Source organism: Lichenostomus cassidix, chromosome 7, assembly GCF_008360975.1.
Source record: "Lichenostomus cassidix isolate B80296 chromosome 7, HeHo_3.0, whole genome shotgun sequence".
Classification (NCBI taxonomy): domain Eukaryota; kingdom Metazoa; phylum Chordata; class Aves; order Passeriformes; family Meliphagidae; genus Lichenostomus; species Lichenostomus cassidix.
Window position 1 is genome coordinate 34,563,630 of NC_139488.1, and position 23,394 is coordinate 34,587,023.

The following is a 23,394-nucleotide window of genomic DNA, read 5'->3' on the forward strand; positions in this document are numbered from 1 at the left end:
CAAACTTTCCCATTTCTTTCCCAGCTCCTCTATTTGATAATTATTGCCATATCTATAAGGAAATCAAGTTCATCAGAAGCGTTTCTGCCTGACTTAAATATTGGAAAAGCAGCCAAAGCTGCAAACTTTGCTGTGGAAGTTTGGAGCTTTTTTTTATTTTATTTCTAGGATAATTCATCTTTTCATCGTGCTGAGCACCTTTCCATCATTTACACACACACACACACAGAGTCAAGCAGGCATTAACCTGCAAACCTACCACTTATGCATATAAATGCATCACACATACGACTATTCCCATATCTCGTGGCATATTATTTGTATGAATATATACCATGCACATAAACACATTTATACACACACACCCCATGCACAATCCTCAAACATAAGCAGAGAAAAAGAGAATAAATGTGTTTTTCTCTGTATATGAATTGTTTATAAAATACCGTGTACATACATAGATATGAATTCTCGTTTCATTCTTTCAGGCTGTGCTGTATCTGATTTTCTACACTTCACTGGGCAACCAGCAGTTCAGTTACACTACACTTGCCCTGTACAATTTGTCTCTAAAAGGTTCCCAAAATTATGAAACATCCTGTCTGCTGCATGACCTGCTCACCGCAGTGCCTCAGCCCGAGGTGCATCCACACATATAGAGAGGATGGCACAGAAAAAATTTAGTGTATATATATATATTTTATGCTTGGAGCCCATACAAGTGGCCCAATACACCCCTGCCATTGTGCAGGAGTGGGTTTTAAAGATAAATGGCTGCATGTTAACCAGATTTGACATGCTGCACAAAAGCAGCCACCTTTGGTCCCATGACACAGCCAAACAGAAAAAACAACAAGCAATCCTGGCAAAAGATGTCCAACATGAATAAAAGCCCAACAATTTGTCACATAGTCGTTACAAAATGTTCCAGGCTTTGGGGCTTGCCATGGGACAGCAGCGATAAGACGATCACAGAAAAACGAAGGCTAGGGGTGTTGGGGTGGTGGAAGAGTTAAAACTCGAGGAAAGCTCCACTAGTTCCAAAGGGGAAACAAAGAGGATATTTTCATTTGGCTCTTTCCGAAGACACACACACAGAGCAAAAAAAAAAAGGAGAAAAAAAAAAGGAAAAAAAAAGCCATAATTAATTAAATCAAGAAGCTCAGTTGTTTTGAGAAGTGATTGAAATCTGACATGCAAAGTAGAAATATTTACATTTACTTTCTATTTTAGGAATCCGCGAAGCTACTTTTCCTTCACTGCGCTTCCCCACCACTACAATGGCCATGGCTCAGTTTATCCAGTAGTATGCACTGCCTGTTCAGGGCCAAATCCTGCTCATGTTTCTCATGGCATTTGGTCTTTCCTCATGGGAACAGGCCCAGAAAACTCCAAAGATGTAGCTGGGGTTGAGGACTGGCATGTGGCAGCACAGCAGCACCTGAGCTTTCCTCTGAGTTCACACAAGACAGGAAAGAAAGAGCCCAAACTTAGGCTTGGTTTGATGAGCCTGAATTTCCAAACCAGCTTAATCCTACAGCTTTCACCTAAAACCAACCATGGGTGTCAAGACCTTCTTTGCTGGTCCATGTCCCCCCAGAGTCACCCAGGTACCCCCATCGACTGCAGTTGGGTCAGGATTTGCACCTATGCCAGTCCACTGGTATTTTGATGTATTTTTAGAGCCCCTATACCAAAATAAGGAGCTCAAATGCACCAGTGCAGCTGCTTGCTAAGCTCCACATAACGGAGCTCACATTGTAAAATACCTTTCAGTCAATAATCATCATTGCTTCAGTGATTACCCTTCGCTTCTTTATATTCAGTGGCAGAAAACTGGGGAGGGGGGGCCAGTTAAAAGCAATATCATCCTCTAAATTAGGATAACCAGTTGTATAATAAACTCTGCGATTCTGGTTATTAGGAACATACATTTGTAATTTTCTCAGCCAAATTCCTTGGCATCCGCTCGCCCTCTGACGAAACAAGGAATGATACTTGCTCTTCCTCAGTCCCAGAGAATGGCAGAGTTCTTTGGAGATATCAGGCTCTGCAAAAGCCCTGTGAATGAGTTCAGCAGTATCTCCCTGTCTCATAGACAGGGAAAATGAGCACGGTGAGGTTAATTGACTTGCTGGAGAGCACTTGATGCTGCGCTCACCTTCCCCAGCTCGGCCAGCGCAGGGCCAGGGCTGGGAGAACATCCCACCACATATCCACCTGCATCCTCTGCCCGGCCAGGCTGCAGCATCCTTGCAGCATCCCAGTGGTCCAGCATGGCCCAGCATGGCATGGCCTTCCCCTTGTCCCTTCATGGGCCTAATCCCTTCGCAGGGGTTTTTGTAGGAGTAAATTAAATAGCATCGAAATCACCTCTGAAGTGTGCAGGGCTTATCAGAAGGAAAAAAAAACCCACAACCAAGTGTCAGCCAGAAGAAAAGTTCATTATTATATGTCAAGGAAAAATTAATAGAAAGGGCTTCAATAGTTAAATTACATGGGTAGATCAGGCTTTCTGCAGGAAGACCAGCTTGCTTTAATTAAAGCATGTTCTGTTCAAAAGCCACTGTGCAGTGCTTTACAGCAACCTGATACCAACACCTGTAAGTCCCTGCACAAAAACTCAAACTGCTTTCCCATATTCCAGCCCAGCAATCCACATTGTCAAAAGTCTGAGTTATTTTTAAATGGATGGGGGGGATAACTAAGCTGGGGCTCTCTGTGGAGTCGAGCAGGGGGACGAGGACTGTTCAAATCATGGAAATGTCAGTTCCAGCAATGTGTGACTTGGATTATTTTTTTTTGACTGTCAAGAAGATTTTAAATCTTTAATATCTGTTTGTTGTCAGGTTTGCCTCCAGCTTTTTGTATCTGCAGGTCGTATTTTTTTGTTGTTGTTAGGAATTAGCATTTCTCATTTGCTAGCTGAAAGTTTAGGAGAAAGCACCAAAATGCCGATAAACAAAGTTCATCTCAGGGAAAATCTCTGTATGCATAACCTAGTTAACAATTCTTTCATGGTTGCAGGATGAAATTTGAAATGCATGTTGAAAAAGAGAGTTCCTACAGAAAGCATCAGCACTACCAAGGCTTTTCGAGTGCGCTGTACTAATTTTAAACGAGAAATCATTATGATTTCCATGCCGTATTAGCATCTCTTTTATTTTGTGGTATCTCTGCTGCACTATTTCAACTCGCTGCAGGTTGCTGTTACTTTTTTTTGATACCACATCGTTTAAACACACACCGGAGCTGAAGACATTCGGGATTACTGGGAACTTCAATCAACATTTTTGGCCTTTGTAAAGGATCTTAGCCAAACATTTGGTGTAGTTAAACTCCAACTGATGCCACGACACACGGAATATCACTCCCCAAAAAGTGCAGAACTGATGCATTGTGCCATCTCTGGCAGCATTCGTTCAGCGTTTGCTGCGACTGGGGAGGAAGAAAGATACGGAATGCACGGATTGATTTTCAAATTACCTCAATATTTTGAAAACATTTTCACCTGCATGCTGAGAATGCTAAGAATAGGCAGGAAGGCAATTGTGCATTTGCACAGCCTCCACTGCATTCATTTATAAATTACCTCATCACTGACTGAAATTAACACTGATTCTTACAGGCAATTTCTCAATTTCCAATGCTAATTACATTTTTTTTACTTTTAAATTCTGTACCACCTGTTTTGGGCAAGACATCTTAGGCAGCGCGACCGCATTTAATCACAATTTTAATTAACCGCCCTGTAGATGTGAAAAAGAAGCAATTATAATGTAGATGAATGATGATTTTTCTGCATTAAATTGTTTTGTTTCCCTGGTATGTTGATTGTAACACAGCACACAAATACAGTAACTGTACAATTTTTTTCTATTGTAATTTAGTAATTGTTTTTGGAAAACCAGTTTGGGAATGAGTGACTTCATCTGTTTACAAATTGATTGATACTGTTAACTCACTGATTGCTGCAGCATACATTTTGTATTGCACAGCCTAGCATAAAATATAATTAAGCATGCACAGACTTTGCAGCACCATTTTGGAATCTGAAAATCAACTGTAACCGAAGTGTGTTTTCCTTGAGCATCCTCGTATCAGCCGGGGCTGATGATACGATAATCAACAAACAATGGGCTTTTCCCATCCCACCGCTGGTAGAAACCCTTGGATTTAATCTGATAGTCTTGCGGTGTAAGGGTTAGAGGTTTTTTTTTTTCCCAGAATGTGCTTTGCCAGGCCTGGGAGCTGAAGGCTGGCAAGTCTGCAGCTTGCCCAACTCCCTCAGATCGCTATCGGGAAGGAGCAGGCGAGTGATGGAAAGAAACAATGATGGCAAAAAGAGCCGCGGCTCACAAAACGCGGGGATCGTTCCTGACACGCGTGTGCTGTGGCACCGGCTATCTCCAGCTACACATTACAGGGGGAAAAGATCTCGATCTGACTCATGGCTGGCAGACACAGATCGGCCAAGTTATATATATATCCCCACGGAGAAGCGCGAGACCGTTCCCATTGGAGGCAAAGCCTGCTGGCTTTCCCAGGGAGTGAGGTCGCACCGGAGTGGGAAGGGAGCAGATGTGCAGCACTAGCAGCACCTGGGCTTTGGGACGCAGTGCCACCACCACCACCATGCTCTACCAGTGACCTGGGATGGTCCTGCTGGGGATGTCCCACCTTGGGGCTGTAAATCCCCCAACAGAGGTGGGATGAGATGCAGGGACACAGAGAAAGGTGCACCCTGATGTTTATCCTGGCCAAGGGGACCCCCAGAGGGGAGGTGGCAGCTCTCGCACTCCCAATCTCCTGTGCAATCCACAGAGCAAGAAGTCTCCACCAAGTAGGTCTTGCCAAGAGGTGGGACACCACAACAGCCTCTGTGAGCCCACATCCCACCCAGAGCAGCGATGTCATCCACAGTGAGCTGAGACCAGGACACAAAACCCCAGGAAGGGATAAGGCAGACCTCAGACTGCCTCCATGAGACCCCAGGGGTCACTGTGATTTGGAGGCAACTTGGGGGGCTCCTGGTCTCATCTGCTGGCCTGCTCGCTTTATAAATATTTGTAAAGAGGGCAGGACATAAAGTCTACTGTTCAGTAGGTGATTTTTGTAAGAATCCAGCTATCCATACATAAAAGGGTCTATTATCTCACAGTGGAAGAGATTTACATGCGTAACTCCCATTAACTCTTATGGGACTTAGGCACGTAAATCTCTTGTGCATCTAGAGAAGAATAGACCACATAAGGTCTTGTGATCTATACTGCTAGTAGGTTTAAGTCCCTTTCATTTATAAAGCTATACAAAAATTAACCATTAAAGCTTATTCTGTGCAAGCTGTCCCCCTACATATATCACCCAGCTCAGTGTTTGAAGTAGTCAGTGTAAACGCGCACTGAGGAAAGGTAGCGGAGCGAGCGAGCCCATTCATTTCAGTTAGTAAAACTGTCATCCCTGAAAGGAAGCAGACTGAGGGCAGGTAGAAAAATTGTACAGGTTTTGCCCAGCAGATTCAATTTCAGATTTAGGCTCCAGACTGCACTGTTTGGAGAAGGAATACTTTCATTTTGCTGAGCGCACCCTCCACCCCCTCCTTCCCTCTCTGCCATCCCTACTCACAGCCCTCGAGTAAAGCACAGTGTCCTGGACCAAAGCACCCTGAGTGGCTGGAGTGATACAATCTTTGCACAATCCAACTAAGATGCTGCATCTGCTAAGGAAAAAGAAATAAATCTTTTCTTCCATAAACTTGTTTAAGCTGAAATGCTCATTGGTAAGCCTGTAAAAGTGGGAACATCTGTGTTCCTGCTGGGATTTGATGTCTCACCACAAACCTTTCCATAAGCACTTTGTCTCTGGTAGGAGACAAAGAGGAAAATACCTGATCCCTGGCCTCAGTTGGGCAGCTCCTTCTATCCTCACGCACTGACCTACTGAGCATTCCTCCCAGCAACGAGCTGCCTCCCAGGGCTACCTCCGCCATGGAAGCTGCCTAACTAATCTCTTAGCAAACACTTGCAGCAAACCTGAAGGGAGTTTATAAAGGCGACGAAGAAGGGGAGAAAAAAACCCCAAAACTTTCTCCAGATAAAGCCAGCAGCATCTCTAAGAGAAGAGAACCAAGCCTAAATATAGCTCCACATGCTCACATTTTCTCTTGATGAACTGCTGAGATACAAAGTTGTGGCCACCTAATGAACATACAGATATATATTCTAATCTTAATCCGGTTTCCTGCTCCCTTCCACTAACCTGCCATAACCCAGCTGTCGTTCTGCCTGTCAGTAGTCCTCTGACTATGCTTACAGGTATTTGCAAGACACTGTTTTTATCCCAGCAACACCGCTGGGATGATATGGCACTGGAAAAGTCCATCCCGCGCCCCTGCCTGAGCACAGGGTAACCTCTCCTTAGGAGCTTATAAGAAAATCCACTGTTGAAATAAATAACAACTCTCAACAAATGATCAAAGAAGAAATAAATCTTTTACCCTTCTAAGACTTTTTAAAACTGAAATCCCATTTTTTAACTGGATAACAGTTAAGAGGCTACCGGCCACCTATTTTTCTGGGAGCTACGTTTTAAGTGTTTGCCGCATGGATGTTGGGCAGACAAACGAATCTCCGGTTCGTGGGAGCAAAAGCTTTTAAAATAAAGTTTGTGTGCAGTATATGAAAACATATTGTTTGGAATTTAAGTTCTAATATCTAGGAATAAACAGAGCATTAAATCAAGCAAAACTGTGACAAGGCCAATATGCACATGGATGATGCCAGCGAGGCATCTCCAGCCCTTTGTTCACAGCTTAACAAAACTGTGCCGTCACACCACTTTAGCTCAACAGTGCCTGTCGAATGGGCATCAGCAGATCAGCCAATGCCTGTCACACACACAGCTGAAAAACTGTTTGAAAGCAAGGCTTACTTTAGCACAAGTCTGGTAGGAAAAGTGAGAGGGATTTTTAATCATCTGGTAAAGACTACAGATACATATTTAGGGAGAAAAATATATATATTGTCAGCTTTCTTCCTCAGGAAAGTAACACAGTTTTGCTCTTTTTCACCTCTAAGGAGGGAATGGCTCTTGGTGGTGTTGCCTGTTCCTTGGGGTGCTGCTCCCTTCCACGCTACATCAGAGTTGGAATTATTTTCAAATAAGTAAAATTCTTTCAGGGTGGGAGGGGTGTCACGGGGAACAATCCCGATTTGTCCAAAAATCTATTAAAAATTAATTTTCACATTGTCCTGCTTGGAGACCCCCTCCTCCCCGTGACAGAGGATAAATGAAATAACATATTCAAGGAAATGTTTGTTTTGATTCTAATGCAATTATCTTTGCAGATGAACGTCTCTCTGGGTTGGATTTTTTGTGGGATTTTTTTTAGCTGATCAAAATATGTTTTCATTGGTATTAACAACCTCCTCAAGTCCCTTCTCTTAACAGTCGCAGTGCAAAACACGACATCGCTCCGCACAGAACCGCAGCAAAATAAGCTTGTTAGCGCCAGCAACTTCAGCTCAGCACTTCTCCCTTTTCCCCAACACTTTTCCCCCCCAATTTATAGGGGTTTTGACACACACCCCTTCCCCAGACGGCCTCCTCAAGGCACCGGGGCAGGCTCCCAGCGCCCAGCCCCTCGGTGGGGACTCAGGGTGGGACGGGGGGGTCCGGGGGTGACCGGGGGGACTCGGGGGAGCGGGGGGCTGCAGCCCCGGGTGCTGAGCCCTCTCCCCCTGCCTGCCCGCCGCTGCTGTCAGCTCGCTGCCTGCACTTTAGCTGTCTCTTTCCCAGTCCCTACCCTGTCAGTTTCTGGGCTGCCAATTTCAACTTGAAGCTTGACTGGGCTGATTTGATGCAAATACCTCCAGGGAAAACCCTGAAACTGATGAACAGTTATGTCAAGTCGATTTTGCACCATCGGGAAAAGGTAACCTCTGCGAGAAAAAAAAACAACAAGGTTAAAGAGACAAGGGCTTTTCACGTGTAATACCACTGCTGCACATCTCGTTCACTGTTTACCATCCCTCAGAAATTGTAACTGTCAGAATTAGTCCTAATTGCAGATGCGAAAGCTGCCATTATAATAAAAACAGAGGCAGTGCAGGCATTAAATGTAGCAGCCTAATTTGTGAGACTACTGAAAAGGTAGAGTAAATGAATATTTCATTACTTTAATTACCAGGGACTACTCTTTTCTTGCTGTCTTATGATAAGTGTTGCTGTAACTAGCAACAGCAAACATCCACTAAAACATAAAGTGCAATAATAGTACTGCTGTCAGGATCGCTGCTTTAAAATACGAGCGGGAGGGGGGAAGGGGGAAATATAATGGTTTATCTATTTCTTAGAGATCCGCAGGAGTAGAAGATGGAAACTCGTTTAACGTCAAAAAACAAAGAGGCGAGTAAACAGGTTTTAGTCAAAGAAAATAATGACCCGGAGGAGGGGAGGGGTGTGTGTGGGGGGGAGTTGAGGACACACTTGAAACCCCAGAGCCGGGAGGAGCGCAGGCAGCGCCGAGCCGCTTCCCCTGCGCTCCCTCCCTCCTGGGAACGAAGTTTGGGGCTGCGCCGCGGCGGGAGCCCGGCCGGGGCCGAGGGAGGGGCGAGGGGCGCAGCATCCCGGCAGCGGCATCCCGGGAGGGGTTCGCACCTCGGCCCGGAGCGCTTCTCTCGGCAGCGCCGGGACCCGCGGGGTGTGTGCCCCGTCCCCCGCCCCGCGGAGGCGGTTCACACCTCTGCCCGGGGCCGGAGCGGGGGGGCCGGGCGGCTCCGCACTCCCTCGCCCCAGCGCAGCGCCGCGGCGGGCGCGCCTCCAGCCCGCTCCGCTCTGCTCCGAGCCACGCCGCGCAGCCGGGGGGGCGCAGGGGGATGCTCCCCGGGGGCGGCGGCTGTCGGGCTGCTCCCGGCCGAGCCCCTCCACCTGCGGGGTGGGCGCGGGGGTCCCCGGGGGGCTCCGGAGGAGGGAGGTCCCGGGGGAGGTGACCCGAAGCATCCCGGCTCGGGGCGGGGGGACTCTGAGCCGGGCGCCCGCCGGGGATGCCCTGCCGGGGGGGAACCTCCCCGCTCCGCCCCGGGGCAGCCCCGAGCCCCGCTGCCCCGCACAGAGCCCTCACAGAACCCGCACAGAGCCCGCACGTCGGGGTCTCTGCCGGCCCGGCCGCGGCTGCAGCCCCGCCGCTCGCACCAGCCGCTCCCGACAGAGCCGGCGAAATTTGTCAACAATTCGCAACCACGCTGGTAATTACATTCCTGGAATCCGCAGCGATAGATGTAAAGATAAGGGAGCTGCCTCGACTTTCCGCTTGGAATAATCTGTTTGCAGAGACCTATTCCTCTTCCTAGCCCTTCCTAGCCATATTCCCCCGTTACGCCTCCCGCGCCTTCTGCCACCGGGCTCTCCAGAAACATACGTGACGAGTCGCTGTGCCTCACTCCCGTCCGAGGAGGCACCGGCTCCCTTCTCGCCTTTGTGTCCCCATCCCTCCGACCCAACTTTCCTGTCAAAGACCCGAAAAATATGCAAGGCTCGCACTGCCGCTGAGAAGCAGGACAAAGTTTAACTTCTCTGTTGGCAGTCGGAGAATAACTCCCAGGCAGGATTCAAGCAAAAGATCTGATTTGCTGAATTCTGCTCTTTGATTTGTATTTGTATGTTATTGCTACTGCTAAGGTTGTTGCCAACCTCAATTAGATCACAAATGAGATCAGTTTAATTCAACTCCCAAACTGTGACCTGACCATGGTCTGAAAGTATTCAAAAACGCATTTTAAGCCTTCCTTTGATTTCAAAAGGAATACTGCATGCTTGGTCATTCATACAAATAACATAAAACGTAATTATGGGATGATTTGGCAGATGACATTCCTGCCAAACAACACTCCATGCCAGAGCCTGTAATGCTATGGCTGCTGTCCTGGTGCTCGAGAGCACAGCACCCTTGTGTAAGGTGGGAGTAATGGGGTGTGTGCGATGAGGAGGTGTTTAAATGCACTTGGGGAGGCAAATGCAATAGCAGCAACCACGCCACCATTAAACCCCCCAGTCAGAAACTGCTGTATCACTTGGAAGGGAAGCGGATCCGCACTATCAGGAGGCTGTGACAAAGGGAGCTTGCAGCTTGACACACGGGTAACAACATAGCAAACACCTTTAATTCTGTCATGTCTCATACCCTTTGCTTTCTCACACATTTGTGGCTGCTCTAGCATTGACACCTACACTTTAAAAAAAAAAAAAAAAGGAAAAAGAAAAAAAGAACCCTCGACAACAAAAATCCCCAAATGAAGCACTCTTATTCTGGCTAAGAAAAGAAACACCTCGAAAGTTATTCTTTTGCCCAGCAAAAATAAATAACTTATTAGCTCCTGCTTCTAACAGCTCAGAAAGGAGCACAAAGCAGCCAAAAAAAAGTTCACTTTTGGGAATGAGAAGCTCCCAGAAAGCTGTTGGCTTTCCTTGGAGTCTGGGAGCTCACGGGAAGCCACTCATACAGGTTCGCCGGCGTAACTTCTCAGCTATTCTGCTGCTCGAATGTGAATCCTAAATTGACCTAGCAGTGCTCGAGAACGTTCCTAGAGGGGGTTTGGGTGATGTTACATCTGAGGGGGTAGGCACAGAGCATATCTGAGTGTGGCACACACACAGGTGAGCCCTCCCTGCTGGAGCAGCCCTGTCCTGCCCACGCCTCCAGCTCTCCCCAGCCCTGTCTCTGATGGATTCATCCCGAAAGCTTCAGCTGCCACCAAGTAAAAGATGTGTCAGGCTGAGCGGCTGCTGTGGCTTCAGCAGTGCCACCTCCTCCCTTGTCCCCCCCAAATACCCCTGTCCCCCCACTCCAGGCCCAGCACCTGCAGGGCCTGGGCCAGGCAGGGCACAAGGAGTTAAGGCTCTTTCCAGCATTACTGGGTAGGTTAATATCACAGCTGCTTGGTAAAGCATTATCCAGCACCTCACTTAACAAAAGCCTGCTTTTGCAAACAGACTTCTACTTTTCCCCAAGTGTCCAAAGGTGTTTACTGAAGTAAATCTGCCTAAATCCTCCATTGCTTGGGTCATGGGGGTGGTTAGGAGGGTGGAAGGTGTAGAGATAATCTCTTTTTGTAAATTCTGTAAATCTTCTGGGAAAAAATCAGGAATCTGTGTCACATGCTTCTGTTCAACTGGTAACATCTCGGTTAGTGTGCTCCTTATGAGTGAAACCTGCCATAGCAGCTACAGGAAAATAAGACATCCCTCCCGTTTCTCATTGTTCAAACTGTTCTTCCCTCTCGAAGCTGCTTTAGCACGTTTAATCTATTTGCTGATGGGGGGAAAAAAAAACCTGTTAGGATCTTAAAAGTGGTTTCTGGAAAAAAAAAAATAAAAATGACAGTTTGGTCGGCAGGAGATAGTGTAGTTGAAAACTTGTCACTTGAGATTTCTGCACTACCCCGGTTATTCCAACACTAGCAACTGCATATTACTTTTTACATGTTGCAAATAGAGGCAAACAACACAGGAAATTTTGACAGCTCTGCCTGAAAGGGCTTAAATACTTCTCAGTAAGCAGGATCCAGTTATAAATAAACCTTCTCTTGGTGAGAAAAAAGTGGCTACGACCAAAGACCTCAATATTTTTCTAGAAAACTGTCTGATCAAAAGCACAGAGCAGCTTCTGAGAAACAAACAAACAGGCAGATATGGGGGACACACACACAGGGATGGGGGACAGCCGGAAAATGCACATGGACGTGACTACAAAACCCCACGAGGGAGCCCGGCTACAGAAACTTCCACAAATCTCGCCTTCCTCCTCCTCCTCCTCCACCTCCTCCTCCTCCTCCGTGCGCATTTTCTGGTGCCGCCGAGGATTCGCTGAGTCGCTGCTTTTCCCCGCCGGGTCGGGGCAGCCCGGGCCGGCAGCCAGCCTGGGGACACCCCCGCCACCGCCACCGCCACCGCCACCGCCACTGCCACCACCGCCACTGCCACCGCCGCGGCCCCCGGCCCGGCCAGCCGCAACTACACCCAGCCCAACACTTCACAAAAATAGAAAAAAAAAAAAAAAATAGTAAAAAATAATTGCGTTTTAACCGGGGAAAGGGCGATCTTGCCCCGCCAAAGCTGCCTCGCCCCCTGCCACCCCCGTCCCCAAGGTCATGGTGAGTAAACAATAATAGTAATTAAAACAAAATAATAGGCAGCAGTCAAGAGCTGAGAGTACACACACCTGACCCTAACTATAACAGACTTCTCAGAGTAGAATTTGATCCCTCTCTGACACTTTCTACCTCAAGTGTTAGAGCGAGTGGCCATGAATAGTACAGGCATGCCATCTTGTAACACTATCTGCCTGTCAGAAGAGCCAAGGCTGGGTAGAGCAGGATCTATATAAGGCTTGTAACTAGGGGAAGCCCAACAAACAGCTACAAACACCTAAGTTATTTTACTCAGCCTCCACCCTTCTGCTTTTTCCCCCCTTCTTCTCACTCTCCTTTTTTTTTTTTTCCCTTTTTTTTTTTTTTTTCCTTTTCATCTTGGCTTTCTGTTGCAGAATGCAAATGTAGCCTGCCGGCGGTGAATGGGCTGAATTGTGATTAAGAAGAAGAAGAGCTCCTTTCTTTGTTCTCCCCTCAGGGGATGTTTACTGGGAGAGACACAGCGGATCAGATATGAAAGGCATTCAGGTCAGCATTGATGTGAGCGAAAGTGAAATCATACCTAAGGCATTCAAAAGACCGCCGTGTCAGGGGTTCAGCTAACGGTGCATCTACTGTGTCTTCCCTGTTAGGCAAAAAAAAAAAAAAAAAAGGAAAAAAAAAAAAAGGAAAAAAATGTCTCCACAAACAGGCATTTTTAAAAAAAAATTACAACAAAAATTACATAGAGAAGGGGAAAAAAAAAGTTTTCCCTCGCTTTACCTCCAGAGCACAAACTACAGGACTTAGAGCTCTTTGCCCTTATGATCACGGATGGAGCAGGTCGACTTGCATTAATTGTAGCTGCTGGGATCAGCATCCTTTTTAGGGGGGAATGATCTAGGCTGAAACGTGAGCGGTTATTTTCAAGCACACCTATCCATCCCAGTTCCCTGCGAACAGCACACGCACGCCTAGGTGCAGGCGCATGCACACATGCACCTCCACATGAGTCCCAACAAGCTGCGTGCCTCATTTATCCTCATGCAAACCACGAGCAAGCCTTTCTTGCCTCCCTCAGAAGCCACTCCGGTGATAAAGGACAAGGTGGCATATCAAAACAGCGCAGCACACCTTCAAAAGTGATCTTTCATTGACTTGGAAACTCCTCGAAACACTTTGCTGCTAGCTCGCAGCGCAAGAGGACGGTGATCGGAGGCGTAAGGAGTTGGGGCACAGCTCTGTAAGTTAAACTGCTGCAAGGAAAAGTCTAGGCATTGTCATTTTATCCACTAAAAACCCCACTTGACGAGGAAATATTTAGATCTTAGCATTTTTTAAAAGTCTATACTTCTCCCAGCCTAGTTATTCTCTCAATAGACTTTCCCAGTGGTTAGCTGACGCTGTTGGCATAAACAGAGATATGTAAATATGTAGGGAAAATATAGCAAATTACAGTTAAGCGTGCAAAGAGTTAGGAGGTGGCTGCTTTTACAGGGGCTGAAATGAAAATGGAAACGACAAATCATTTTTAAAAAGCCCCAAAAAATTAAGGATCAGGACTGGGTGTCGTGTGCACTAACCAGCTCCACTATTCTGAATTTGTTTCCACCTCCAGAACCTTAGTTAAAATATATTGTTTGTCTAATGCTCACATCTGCTTTAATGGTGACGTTTAATTCTGAAATATTTTCAACTAGTGTTTCTGCATCACAGATTTCTCTCCTTTTTCTCTATACTCTAAAAAGACAACTAAAGAGCAATCAAAAAGGTGTCTGACTTGGCCATTCAGACAATTGCACCCTTGTGGGAATGCTGGAATGAATGGTACAGTGGACACCCCAGCACTATTGACGTTATAAACATGTAAATGAAACACATTAGGGCAGACAATCAATTGTCTGTGAGCACTGCAAACCTGCACTCCCTTTCTATGTGACAGGCACAAAATAGTGTCTACCTTGGGAAGCCATGGTCTTGGAGAAAAAAAGGACAAAGAGTTCTCTTTCACAGAGGAGAAAATGCACCTTAAAAGCACTGGGATAATGCAGATGCCAAAAACTGTTGTGAGGCGAAGAATTTCCTATTTCTTGGAATGAATGTGGGGCTGCTGTAAAAGAATCAACACCCTTCTTTCCACTCTAAAGGGAGACACACATTTTTCTTGGTGAATATCACCAGCCTGTCCTGAGAGCTTGCATCTCAGTCTCCCATATATTTCCCCTACCTTGGGCAGTTGACTATGTATAATTATCGATAATTATCTTGTAATGGTTTCCTTAATATTTTTTCCCTTTTCAAATATGCCTTTTCCAAGCCATCAAATGCATTTCCTCGCAGCAATTAGAAATTCCCCCAAAACTTTCCTTGCGAAGCATGTGCAATAAGCAAAACCAGTAAGTACCGAATGGTCACAAATGGCAAACAGTAAATCAGGCACTAATCTCCAAATTCGCTGGGTTTCTCGAAACTCGGGAGAAAATAAATAGATCCGACTTGACACAGAAAACAACCTCCCCTGCTCCATGTCACAGCTCAGCCTGGACATGAATCTGCACCGAGAGAATGTAGCTGGGTAATCATTACGCCCTGGCCACTCGCATTTATGGCATTAATTTTTAATACCTATCTCCAGGTGCTTTTCTGGAGGTGCTGGTGGTACATTTGTCTGGCTACCCAGTGAGCCAGCTCCCGGAGTAATCTCCTCGCAACGGATTCCCGGCCCTGAGGAGCTGCCCGGCCCCAGGAGCGCTCCGGGTGCCCGCTCTGCCCGCTGCCACCTGGGCTGCACAGGGAACAGCTGCCTCCTCACACCCCAGCCTCAGTCTAGCTGCCTCCAAACTTCTGCAGGCAGGGAAGACAAGACTCACTTCCCACTCACTAAAGGCAGCAGGCAGGCTTGCCTATTTTTTCCTGGTTTTTTTTTTTTTTTCTTTTCCCCCCCTCTTTTTCAAGTGAGGAGTGAAGGAGGTTTTTCCCCCTTCCCCGCATCCCTGAAAGGAGGGTGGGTGGGTATCTTTTTGGGAAAGGCTCTGAGCAAGTCTAATCGTCTCTGCTTGTTTGGTCTGTGTTCTTGGATCAGACGCCCTGAAAGCATTGAACTTTCTCCCTTTTCTTTACAACTGGAAGCGAGGTGGCAAAGGAATCAAAGAGAGCTGTTTACTGAAACTTTGGGGTAAATTAGATACAACTTTCCCCTCCCCCCTCCCCTTCCCGGGGATTTTAATTTTACTTTGGATTTTCGAGGAGGGGAGCGGAAAGGAGGGAAAAAAAAAAAAAACCCTCAGCCAACAAACGCCAAACCACAACAACACGGAGAGAGGCAGCTCATCAGGCATGGCAGGGCAGGGCTGCCGGCCGGACAGCGCTGCTCCCGGGCCGCGCTCCGCACCGCTCCGCGCCGCTCCGCACCGGCGCTGCGGCCGCCGGCGCTGCCCCCGCCTCCGCGGGGCGCCCGTGCGGAAAGGGGGCTCACTGCCCTCTCCTCCTCCTCCTCCTCTTCCTCCTCCTCCTCCTCCTCCTCTTCTGCCGCCACTTCTCTCCCGAGTGAAAGTGCCGCGAAGTGAGTCAGGCGCTGGGAATCATCTGACTGAACTTCCCGGAGCTCCGCCGCATTCCTGGGCTGCCGCTCCCGCACCTCCCGCCCCCTCCGCCCCGCTTTCGGGGTCCTCTCCTTCCCATCCTCCCCGCTGCCCGCCCTCCCCGGGGGGCTCACCCCTCATTGATTTCCACATCGCCTCTCTCAACCCACCCCCCCCGCACACCTCTCCTGCACTCCAGCAGCTCTCATCAACCCCGTTATCTTGGAAAACGCCGAGCCTTCTTCCTTTCTACCCTATTTAGCTCCGCTGTAATTTTATCCAGCCCCGCTATCTCATCCCGAGCCTTGCCCATCCCCGCACACACGCAGATCCACGCACACAGGCGTGGAGCCCACTGAGGCATTAGTTGGATTATTCTGTTTTGTCCCCGTCTGTAATGTGTCTGGGATTCACTCACACTCATCTCGCTTCCTTCATGACCATCTATTTTTTTTTTCCCCGTGGCTTTTAAATTTTATTTTGGTTCTGCTGCGTTTCTAAGGAATTTCTGTTCGAGTTCGATAAGCATCACCGTTTCTGGTGTTATCAGCAAAGACACAAGCTCAGAAGTAACATCTTTTCCACGATTCCAGGAAAGAAGAAAAATCCACTCAGTCCAGATAAATCCTAGGCAATTCCCAACGGGAAAGGCATTGGATACGTGCTTGTCGAGAAAGAGAAAATGAAAAAAAAAAAAAAAAAAGCCCTAACCAAACCCACCCTCGCTCTACCTGCTCCTCAGAACCAGGGCATTTCTCACTCAGAAATGAATGAAAGAAACAAATTAGGGAGCACAAAGAGGAAAGAGGGGACAGACGGAAAGTAGAGAATTATTTCCTTCCCCCCCCCCCCGCCAACACCCCGTGTCTTGGCCAGAACAAGACACTGAAGGGAGAACTCAGCCCTTCGCGTAAGCAGTGCACACACACTTGAAGTTTGCAGGATCTTTAAGTGGTTACCTTAAAAATCGCAATTAAACTTTCGTCTCCCAAGTGTGGTGGCTTTTCCAAGTTAGTGCAGCTCCCTGAAAACACCGTTTTGCATGGGAGCAAACCAGAATCTGTGCCACCCCGCTCCATACGTGCTCCCAAAGACTTGGCTGCACTACCAGGATACGGTCCTGATGTCCTGGGCAAACAGAGGCATCCAGCTCTTTTTTTTTTTTTCTTTTTTTGGGGGGGGTGTGGAGGGTGGTGGTGGTGTTTTTTTTTTTTTTTAGGACTAAAATCGTGTTGAGAAAATATTAAACACGGAGATGCATCCCTCATCAGAGAGAATGTGATGGGTTTAACACGCTAAACTAATAGTCTTGCCTGGGAAAGCAAGGAGGCTGAGGAAGAAGAATAAAACCCCCTCAAACACTCAGAATATTCTTTACTGCAAAAGAGCACTTCTGGATGCGTTGCTTTAAATCTCATTCTCTTTTTCTCTCAAAAATGACTGTTTAACATAAGAAAAAAGGCTACTTGACACAAAGCTTTTGTTATCCAGTTGATCAGCAACGTGCTTTAGATACTTGTAAGGGGAAAAAAGCCCCACAACAGACATTGATTTTAGAAAATCAATAACCAACATTTAATAAAAAGAACAGAGGAAACACAAGAGAGGAGAGGGAAACATTACGTGTAATTTTAATGTCTACTAAATTACCCAGAGATGAGGGGAAGGGGAGGTCTCCTCTGTGAGGACCACCTTAAATAATGACAGACACAAGAGTAAAGGGTGGTGGTTGAGGGGGAGAGACTTTAAAAAAAGATAACAAGGAACGGATCCTTGGGAAGCTGCTCGGAATATATTATTTTAGTTGGTTGGCTTTTTTTTTTTTTTTTTTTTTTTGTAATACTAAGCCAAGCAAATAGATCAAAGACAACACAAAGGGAAAAGCCAGTGTAACATAACGAACAGTTTCTGACTAAAATTCCTCTATCACTCCCCCATATGGCTCGACGCCTCCACCACAACAAGAAAAAGACACACACACGCACACACACACACACACACACTCACACTCACAACCTAGAGAGAGGGAAGGGGAGGGGGGGGCAGGATCATTTGTTTCTAATCAACATTCTCTTGTCTTTGTGTTTTTTGTTGTTGTTGTTGTTGTTGTGTGTGTCCCCCTCCTCCTTCAGCCCCCCTCCACCTCCACCTCTCCACTTAAATGAAGTAGCTGAGCTATAAGCGCATGGGTTCAGGTTCACACAAATATCTTCCCTCCTCCGGCTCCTCGAGAGGAAAGTTGTTGGAAGTAGAGCCGGGATGGCCATGGAGGGGCTGCGGGCGGGGAGGGGGAGGCTGGCGGCGGGGAAGCGGCTATCAGCCGGGAGAGAAAGGAAGAAACTAAGGGAGGGACAGGGAGAGACGGAGAAAGAGAGACCCACCACACCAGTGAAAGCTGCCAAATGTGAAATCAGCCCAGAACACCGCGTCCCACTGCGCCCCGGCCCTGCGCGGCCGGCGGGGACCGGGGGAGAGGGCAGCGACGGACAATCGGGCACCGAGCTCATTAGTATTATTAATTATCAGGGAGGAGGAAGTTTCATTTTCGAGTCCCTAACAATAATAATAATAAAAAAGAAATAAAAAGAGAGAGAGAGAGTCTCTAACTCGGTGCCAGCCCGCCTCGGGGTTCTCACGCTGCCGGGTTTTTTTCCCAGGGCCGCCCGCCCCGCTCGTTCCGCGCCGCTCCGCGCCTCCCACCGCCCCGCTCCGCTCCGCTCCGCGCCCCGGCCCGGCCCGCACTGACAGCGCCGGAGCGGAGCGGGGAGCAGCGCCGGGCCAGCCGGGCCGCCCCCGCCGCTCCTCCGCCGCTCCGGGGCAGCGGCCGCGCCGCTCCGGGCCACGGGGGCATCGCCCGCTCCGCTCCGCGCCCGCGCAACAAACTTTGGGGCGCGGCGGCGGCGGGGCGGGCGGCGGCGCGGCTCCCCCCCGCGTCCCTCCGCACCCCCCGGCGCTCCGCGGCCGCGCAGCCCCGGCCGCTCCGCGGGACGCGGCGCAGGGAGGCGGGGGGCGGCCAGCCCCGGGCTGCAGGGCGCAGTGCCCCCCTCCCGTCCCGCTCCCCGTCCTGCCGCCGGCTTCCCCCCCACGGCCGCGGCGGAGCCGGCCGGAAAAGTTTTCCCGGGGGGGCGTCTTACCGTTTTTCCTCCGGGGGTTGGCTTGTTTTCGCCTCTTACACCTGGGGCCATCCGCCATGATCTGCTGCTTCATTGATAAGAGTGGATCAGATGGCAGTTCGCATGGGCTCGACTCCCTGATTCAGCAGCAGCAGCGGCGGCAGCGGCAGCAGCAGCAGCAGCACGCAGGCTCTATGTAACGACCAAACACAGCGACAATGTGGGCATCGGGATGTCCCATTTAAACGCAGGGCGCCAACGGGGACCCCAGTTTGCACCCGAAAAAGAACCCATCCACGCACACGGCGAGGCTGGCCGTGCCGGGGGAGGTGGGACGCGGTCGGAGCGGGCTCCCCCTCTCTCCCCAGCCGGGCAGATTTCTTCTTTATTTATTTATATATTTATTTATTTATTTATTTCTGCTCCCTCTCTCTCTCTCTCTCTCTCTCTCTCTCTCGCTCTCTCTCTGTGTGTGTCTCCGTGTGTGTGTGTGTGAGCGTGTGCGTGTGTCTCCCTCCCTGCGTGTGTGTGTGTTGCACCAGCAAAGCAGATCAGAGAGAGAGAGAGAGAGAGAGACAAGAATTACATCTCAAATGAGTCATAACTCATGACCGTATGAGGGAATGCACAGCTTTTACAGTAGGCTGTTTGACTCAATGCTAGGCGGACCATTTCCTCCTAAAAGTACTTTAATTTGACACTAGAACTTCTTTTCACGCGAAATCCTACCCTTCTCCTGCCTTCATTTTTTTCCCCCCAAAGTGCACTCCAGCAAAGTGATAAGAGGAAAGGGAAACATGGCTCTCCCCTGTCCTTTTGGGGTAAAGCTCAGCAAGGATACCTCCCCCTCCCCCTAACAACGAGGAGTGTAATTATAAACCTCTGTCACCTTTTTAGTCAGTTTGACAATATTCAGGGTTTCCCCTGCCCCTTAGTTAAACAAAGCCTCAGAGTGTCATTTTTTTTTCCTTCCCAGAAAAGAAACAGAAATCAAAACTACCGCTGTCAGAGTTTTCAGCCTCTCAGTTGGGTTTTGTTTTTAAGAAAAAAAAATTATAAATAAAAACAACTTGTAAACTTTTAGACCTACTGTGTGTGCCTGTGTGCCCTGGCTGGGCAGGAGGCTCTATCTGTCAAAGGGAGAGAGGGGCAGGAGCGTTTGGTTTGCAGCAAGAACGCTCCTGAAACTCAGTCCATCTCGAAGAAGATGCTGTAGCTTTAAAGATGCTTTGACTTGAGGATTAGTTTAAACAGGGGGCTATAAAAGATGTAACAGATGCAAACTGTAAAACAAGGGCAATTAACCCTTGCTCTCCTGAGCAGGATCCCCCCTCGCCTTCGCATCTATTGTCTTCTCCTGCACTGGGAGTTTTACATAAAATCTAAAAAAATGATTACCTGACCCAACAATTCAATATAATTATTTTTAAGCAAAGTGACATTTTTTTTTTTCTTTTTCCTCTTTCCCCTCCCTTGTGCCTTTTTACTTTGCTGAAGCTTCACACCAGGACTGAGCAGTGAAGTGTGCTGCTGTTGGGTCTTTTTATTCTGCCTGAACTCTCTCCTCAGGCGTTTACTGTTATAAAACCTACTTGGCTATAAATAAAAAATAATAAATCTCCAAGCAGGTAAGAGAAGGGAAGATTGAGAGAGTGTGTGTGGGGTCAGCCTGTTTACTCACACTCTCCTGCCTGGGAGTCCGCCTGGACAGAGGGAATTGGTGGCTCTGTGGATGTGGATGTTTGTGGCTGAGGAAAGAAGACTCTGGGAAATGTGCTAGAAACTTTAGGATTTGCCAGTTATTCCCGAGGCTGGAGTGGGCAATGGTGGCATCACCGCGGCAGATCTGCCAGGAGAGGAGATCCAGCGGGAGGGAGGACAGGCACCGAGGCGAGCCCGGACCCTCAGCCTGCCTCGGCAATTGGCGTTTTAATGCAGAACGACCAATGGTGAATTGTTTTAAATGCATTTCACTCCCTTCCCTACTCTCCAGCCTCCCGTAAAAAGTTATCAATAATTTTAAACCTGCAAATGTCGAGACCACTTTTCTTCCCAGAGGACCGGCAAGCTTTTAAAAATATGCATTAATTTCAATTTATTTTTTTTTTCTTTTTGGTAAACGACTTTTAAGTTCCAGTCAGTACTTTCACTTCTTGCTTTAGGCTCCCAGAAGCTAAGGTGTTACTTCACCCAGCTTCACAAAATAAAATAAAGAAATGAAACCAACTAAGCAGACAAAACAGCAAAACTTTCTGTTTGGGGAAACACATCCTTCGCCGGGGAGACCTGCCCGGGGCTGGGGCTCCAGCGGTGCCCGGCCGGGCTGGCTCTGCATGCTCAGGGCATGCAAAGCATTAACAGGTACCTGCAAACTTTCAGAGCTCTGATGTAAAACCTGAAATAAAAAGAGCAGGAGGTGGGTGGGGGGATGTTTCAGGTTTGGGGATTTTTTTTTTTTTTTATGCAGGAGGACGAAGTCCTTTCCTAACGCTAAAACTTTTGCTGCTGCGTTTTAAAAGGCACCTCCCGTACCTGGCTGACAGGTAAGGGGAGCAGGGGTGGTGGTGGCACAGCCCCGAGCACCCCGAAACTGCTCACCGCTTCCTGGAGCAGTGCTGGAGTCACTTCAGGTTTCGGTTAAAAAAATTGAAAAAATTAAAAAAAAATTTAAAATATTTTTCTCCCCAAGTATAAACAATCCGGTAAAATTGAAATACTCTCGAAATGAAATAAACCCGCTGATGCGTGAGGTGGTGTGAGGAAAAAAAGAGACGAGAAGGGGGAAAAAAAAAAAGGAGAGAAAATGGAATTAAATTCCGAACCTACCTGCGAAGTCTTGTTTGTAGTTTTGGCCAGAAATGGTGAGAAGAAAAAGCATGAAGAAGCCGCGAAGTGGAGGAGAAAAGGTGAAGGGAGATGCAGCTCCTGGAGAAATTGTAAAAAGCCTTGCAAAGAGTTGTCGGAAGGACCGTTATTCCTGCTGGGCAGGTTAGGACTGATCTCTTTCTGCCACTCCAGGAAACACAAACCTGGGGACGGACTGACGTGTTACGCCTCTTCTAATGACATTTTTTTCTTTTTCTTTTCTGTACGAGCGAGAGGAGAGACCCTGCAACACACGCCACCTATCTTTGTGGGGAGGGATAATTGGAGAGCACCAAACGTGAGCATCATGTGGAAACGTGATCGCCAAGTTTCTCTCTGGGAAAGGATCTGGGATAGATTATACCTTGAAGTCTCCGCGAACGCTTTAGCGGCAGAAATGCAATTCCACCTCCTCCCGCCCGCCCCCCGCCCCGCGCCCGCCCCCCGCCCCGCCGCTCCGCTCCGCGCCGCTTCGCGCCCCGCGGAAACTCAGCGCGCCCCGCCGCCGCGTCCCAACCCCCCCGGGGGCTGCAGCCCCCCTGCCCCGCCGATGCACCCCTGCCCTCCCCCCGCGCCCAGCCGGCATCTCTGCCACCCCCGGGTCCATCCCCGCTCCCCCCCCGCCCCGAGGCGCATCCCTGCCCGTGGGTCCCCCCGCCGCATCCCTTTCCCTCCCCCGGGCGGAATCCCCCGCCCCCTCCCCAGCAGGATCCCGCCGGATCCCCTGCCCCCGGCTGGATCCCTGCCGCTTCTCCCATCCCCGGGCGGGATCCCTGGCTGTCCCCCCGCCTGTCCCCCGGCTGTCCCCCCGCCCGCCCGCGGAGCTGGCCAGGGCCGCATCCTGCTCCGCATCCCGCTCCGCACCGTCCCGCGCCCAGCCGCGCTCCGAGCTCTCGCCTCTTGCGGTGGGGAAAACTTACCCTAACATAAAGCCTAGAAACTAAACTCTGTTCGGGCACTGCAAATAAGCTCCTGGCTTGTTTTGGTGCGGTTTTATTTTTATCCTTAACGCGTTTCTTTTGGGGCTTTTTTTTTTTTCCTCTCTCTCTTTCATTTCAGCACTCATCCAGGTTATTTGAATAGTCAGCTAAATCTGATGAAAAAAAAAAAAAAAGCCCCAACCAAACGTGCTGAGATCTTACAGTCTATCTGTTTTGTTCACAGATATGGATCAGGGGTGAGATGGGCTCTTTTCCTGGCTCTGCTCTTCCTTGGAAGTAGCTGAATGAGCAGAGAGACAGCGTGGACGAGTAACGCGTGGGACTGAACTTCAGGAGGTTACAAGTTTTTCACCTTTTTCAAGTATTAAAATTAAAATAAAATTACATATAGAAAAAAAAAAAAAGAGAGAGAGAAAAAAAAAAAAGAAAAGAAAAGAAGCCCAGACTCCACCTTTGCACTGAAGGGATTGGTTATGCAAATATGGAAGGGGTTTCCTGGCAAATACAGCTTTCTACTGTATGGTTAATTAAATCATCACTCAAAAGCCTTCCAATGTGACGCTTCTGTCGTAATCCAATCAGGTTACGTAGGTCCTAAACAAGAAAGATATTTTCCACATCTGGAAGTCAGCAATTTAGCAAGTACTGCACATTATTAACCAATTCAGAGCCCGCTTCCCAGGGGGATAGTTTTTTCTTTTTTTTTGAAGTTTAAGTGTTCTTAACCAACGCTCTGCCGGTTTGTTAATCAAAAAGCTGGTTTACACCG

The 23,394-nt window shown here is 48.4% G+C and overlaps 2 protein-coding genes across 3 annotated transcripts in view; one reads left to right on the forward strand and one right to left on the reverse strand.

Moving 5' to 3' along the window:
- Positions 1-18,981, reverse strand: part of ZEB2 (zinc finger E-box binding homeobox 2) — a 110,813-nt gene extending 91,832 nt beyond the window's left edge. The window contains exon 1 of the mRNA XM_085067156.1: positions 18,841-18,981. Within this exon, the coding sequence (XP_084923282.1) occupies positions 18,841-18,913 (73 nt within the window). The 5' untranslated portion in view covers positions 18,914-18,981. The remainder of the gene's footprint in view (positions 1-18,840) is intronic.
- Positions 18,982-19,005: 24 nt separating this feature from the next.
- Positions 19,006-23,060, forward strand: LOC146434939 (uncharacterized). Of its 2 annotated transcripts, XR_014853552.1 has the most exons (3): positions 19,006-21,180; positions 21,287-21,982; positions 22,849-23,060. XR_014853552.1 is itself a non-coding variant. In XM_085067157.1 (2 exons), the coding sequence occupies exon 2, from the start codon at positions 21,623-21,625 to the stop codon at positions 22,607-22,609; it is 987 nt and encodes a 328-aa protein (XP_084923283.1). In that variant the 5' UTR covers positions 19,006-21,180; positions 21,287-21,622; the 3' UTR covers positions 22,610-22,840. The 2 variants fall into 2 exon arrangements, 1 of the variants encoding a protein (XP_084923283.1); XM_085067157.1 differs by lacking the exon at positions 22,849-23,060 and having other exon boundaries at positions 21,287-22,840.
- Positions 23,061-23,394: the final 334 nt, after the last annotated feature.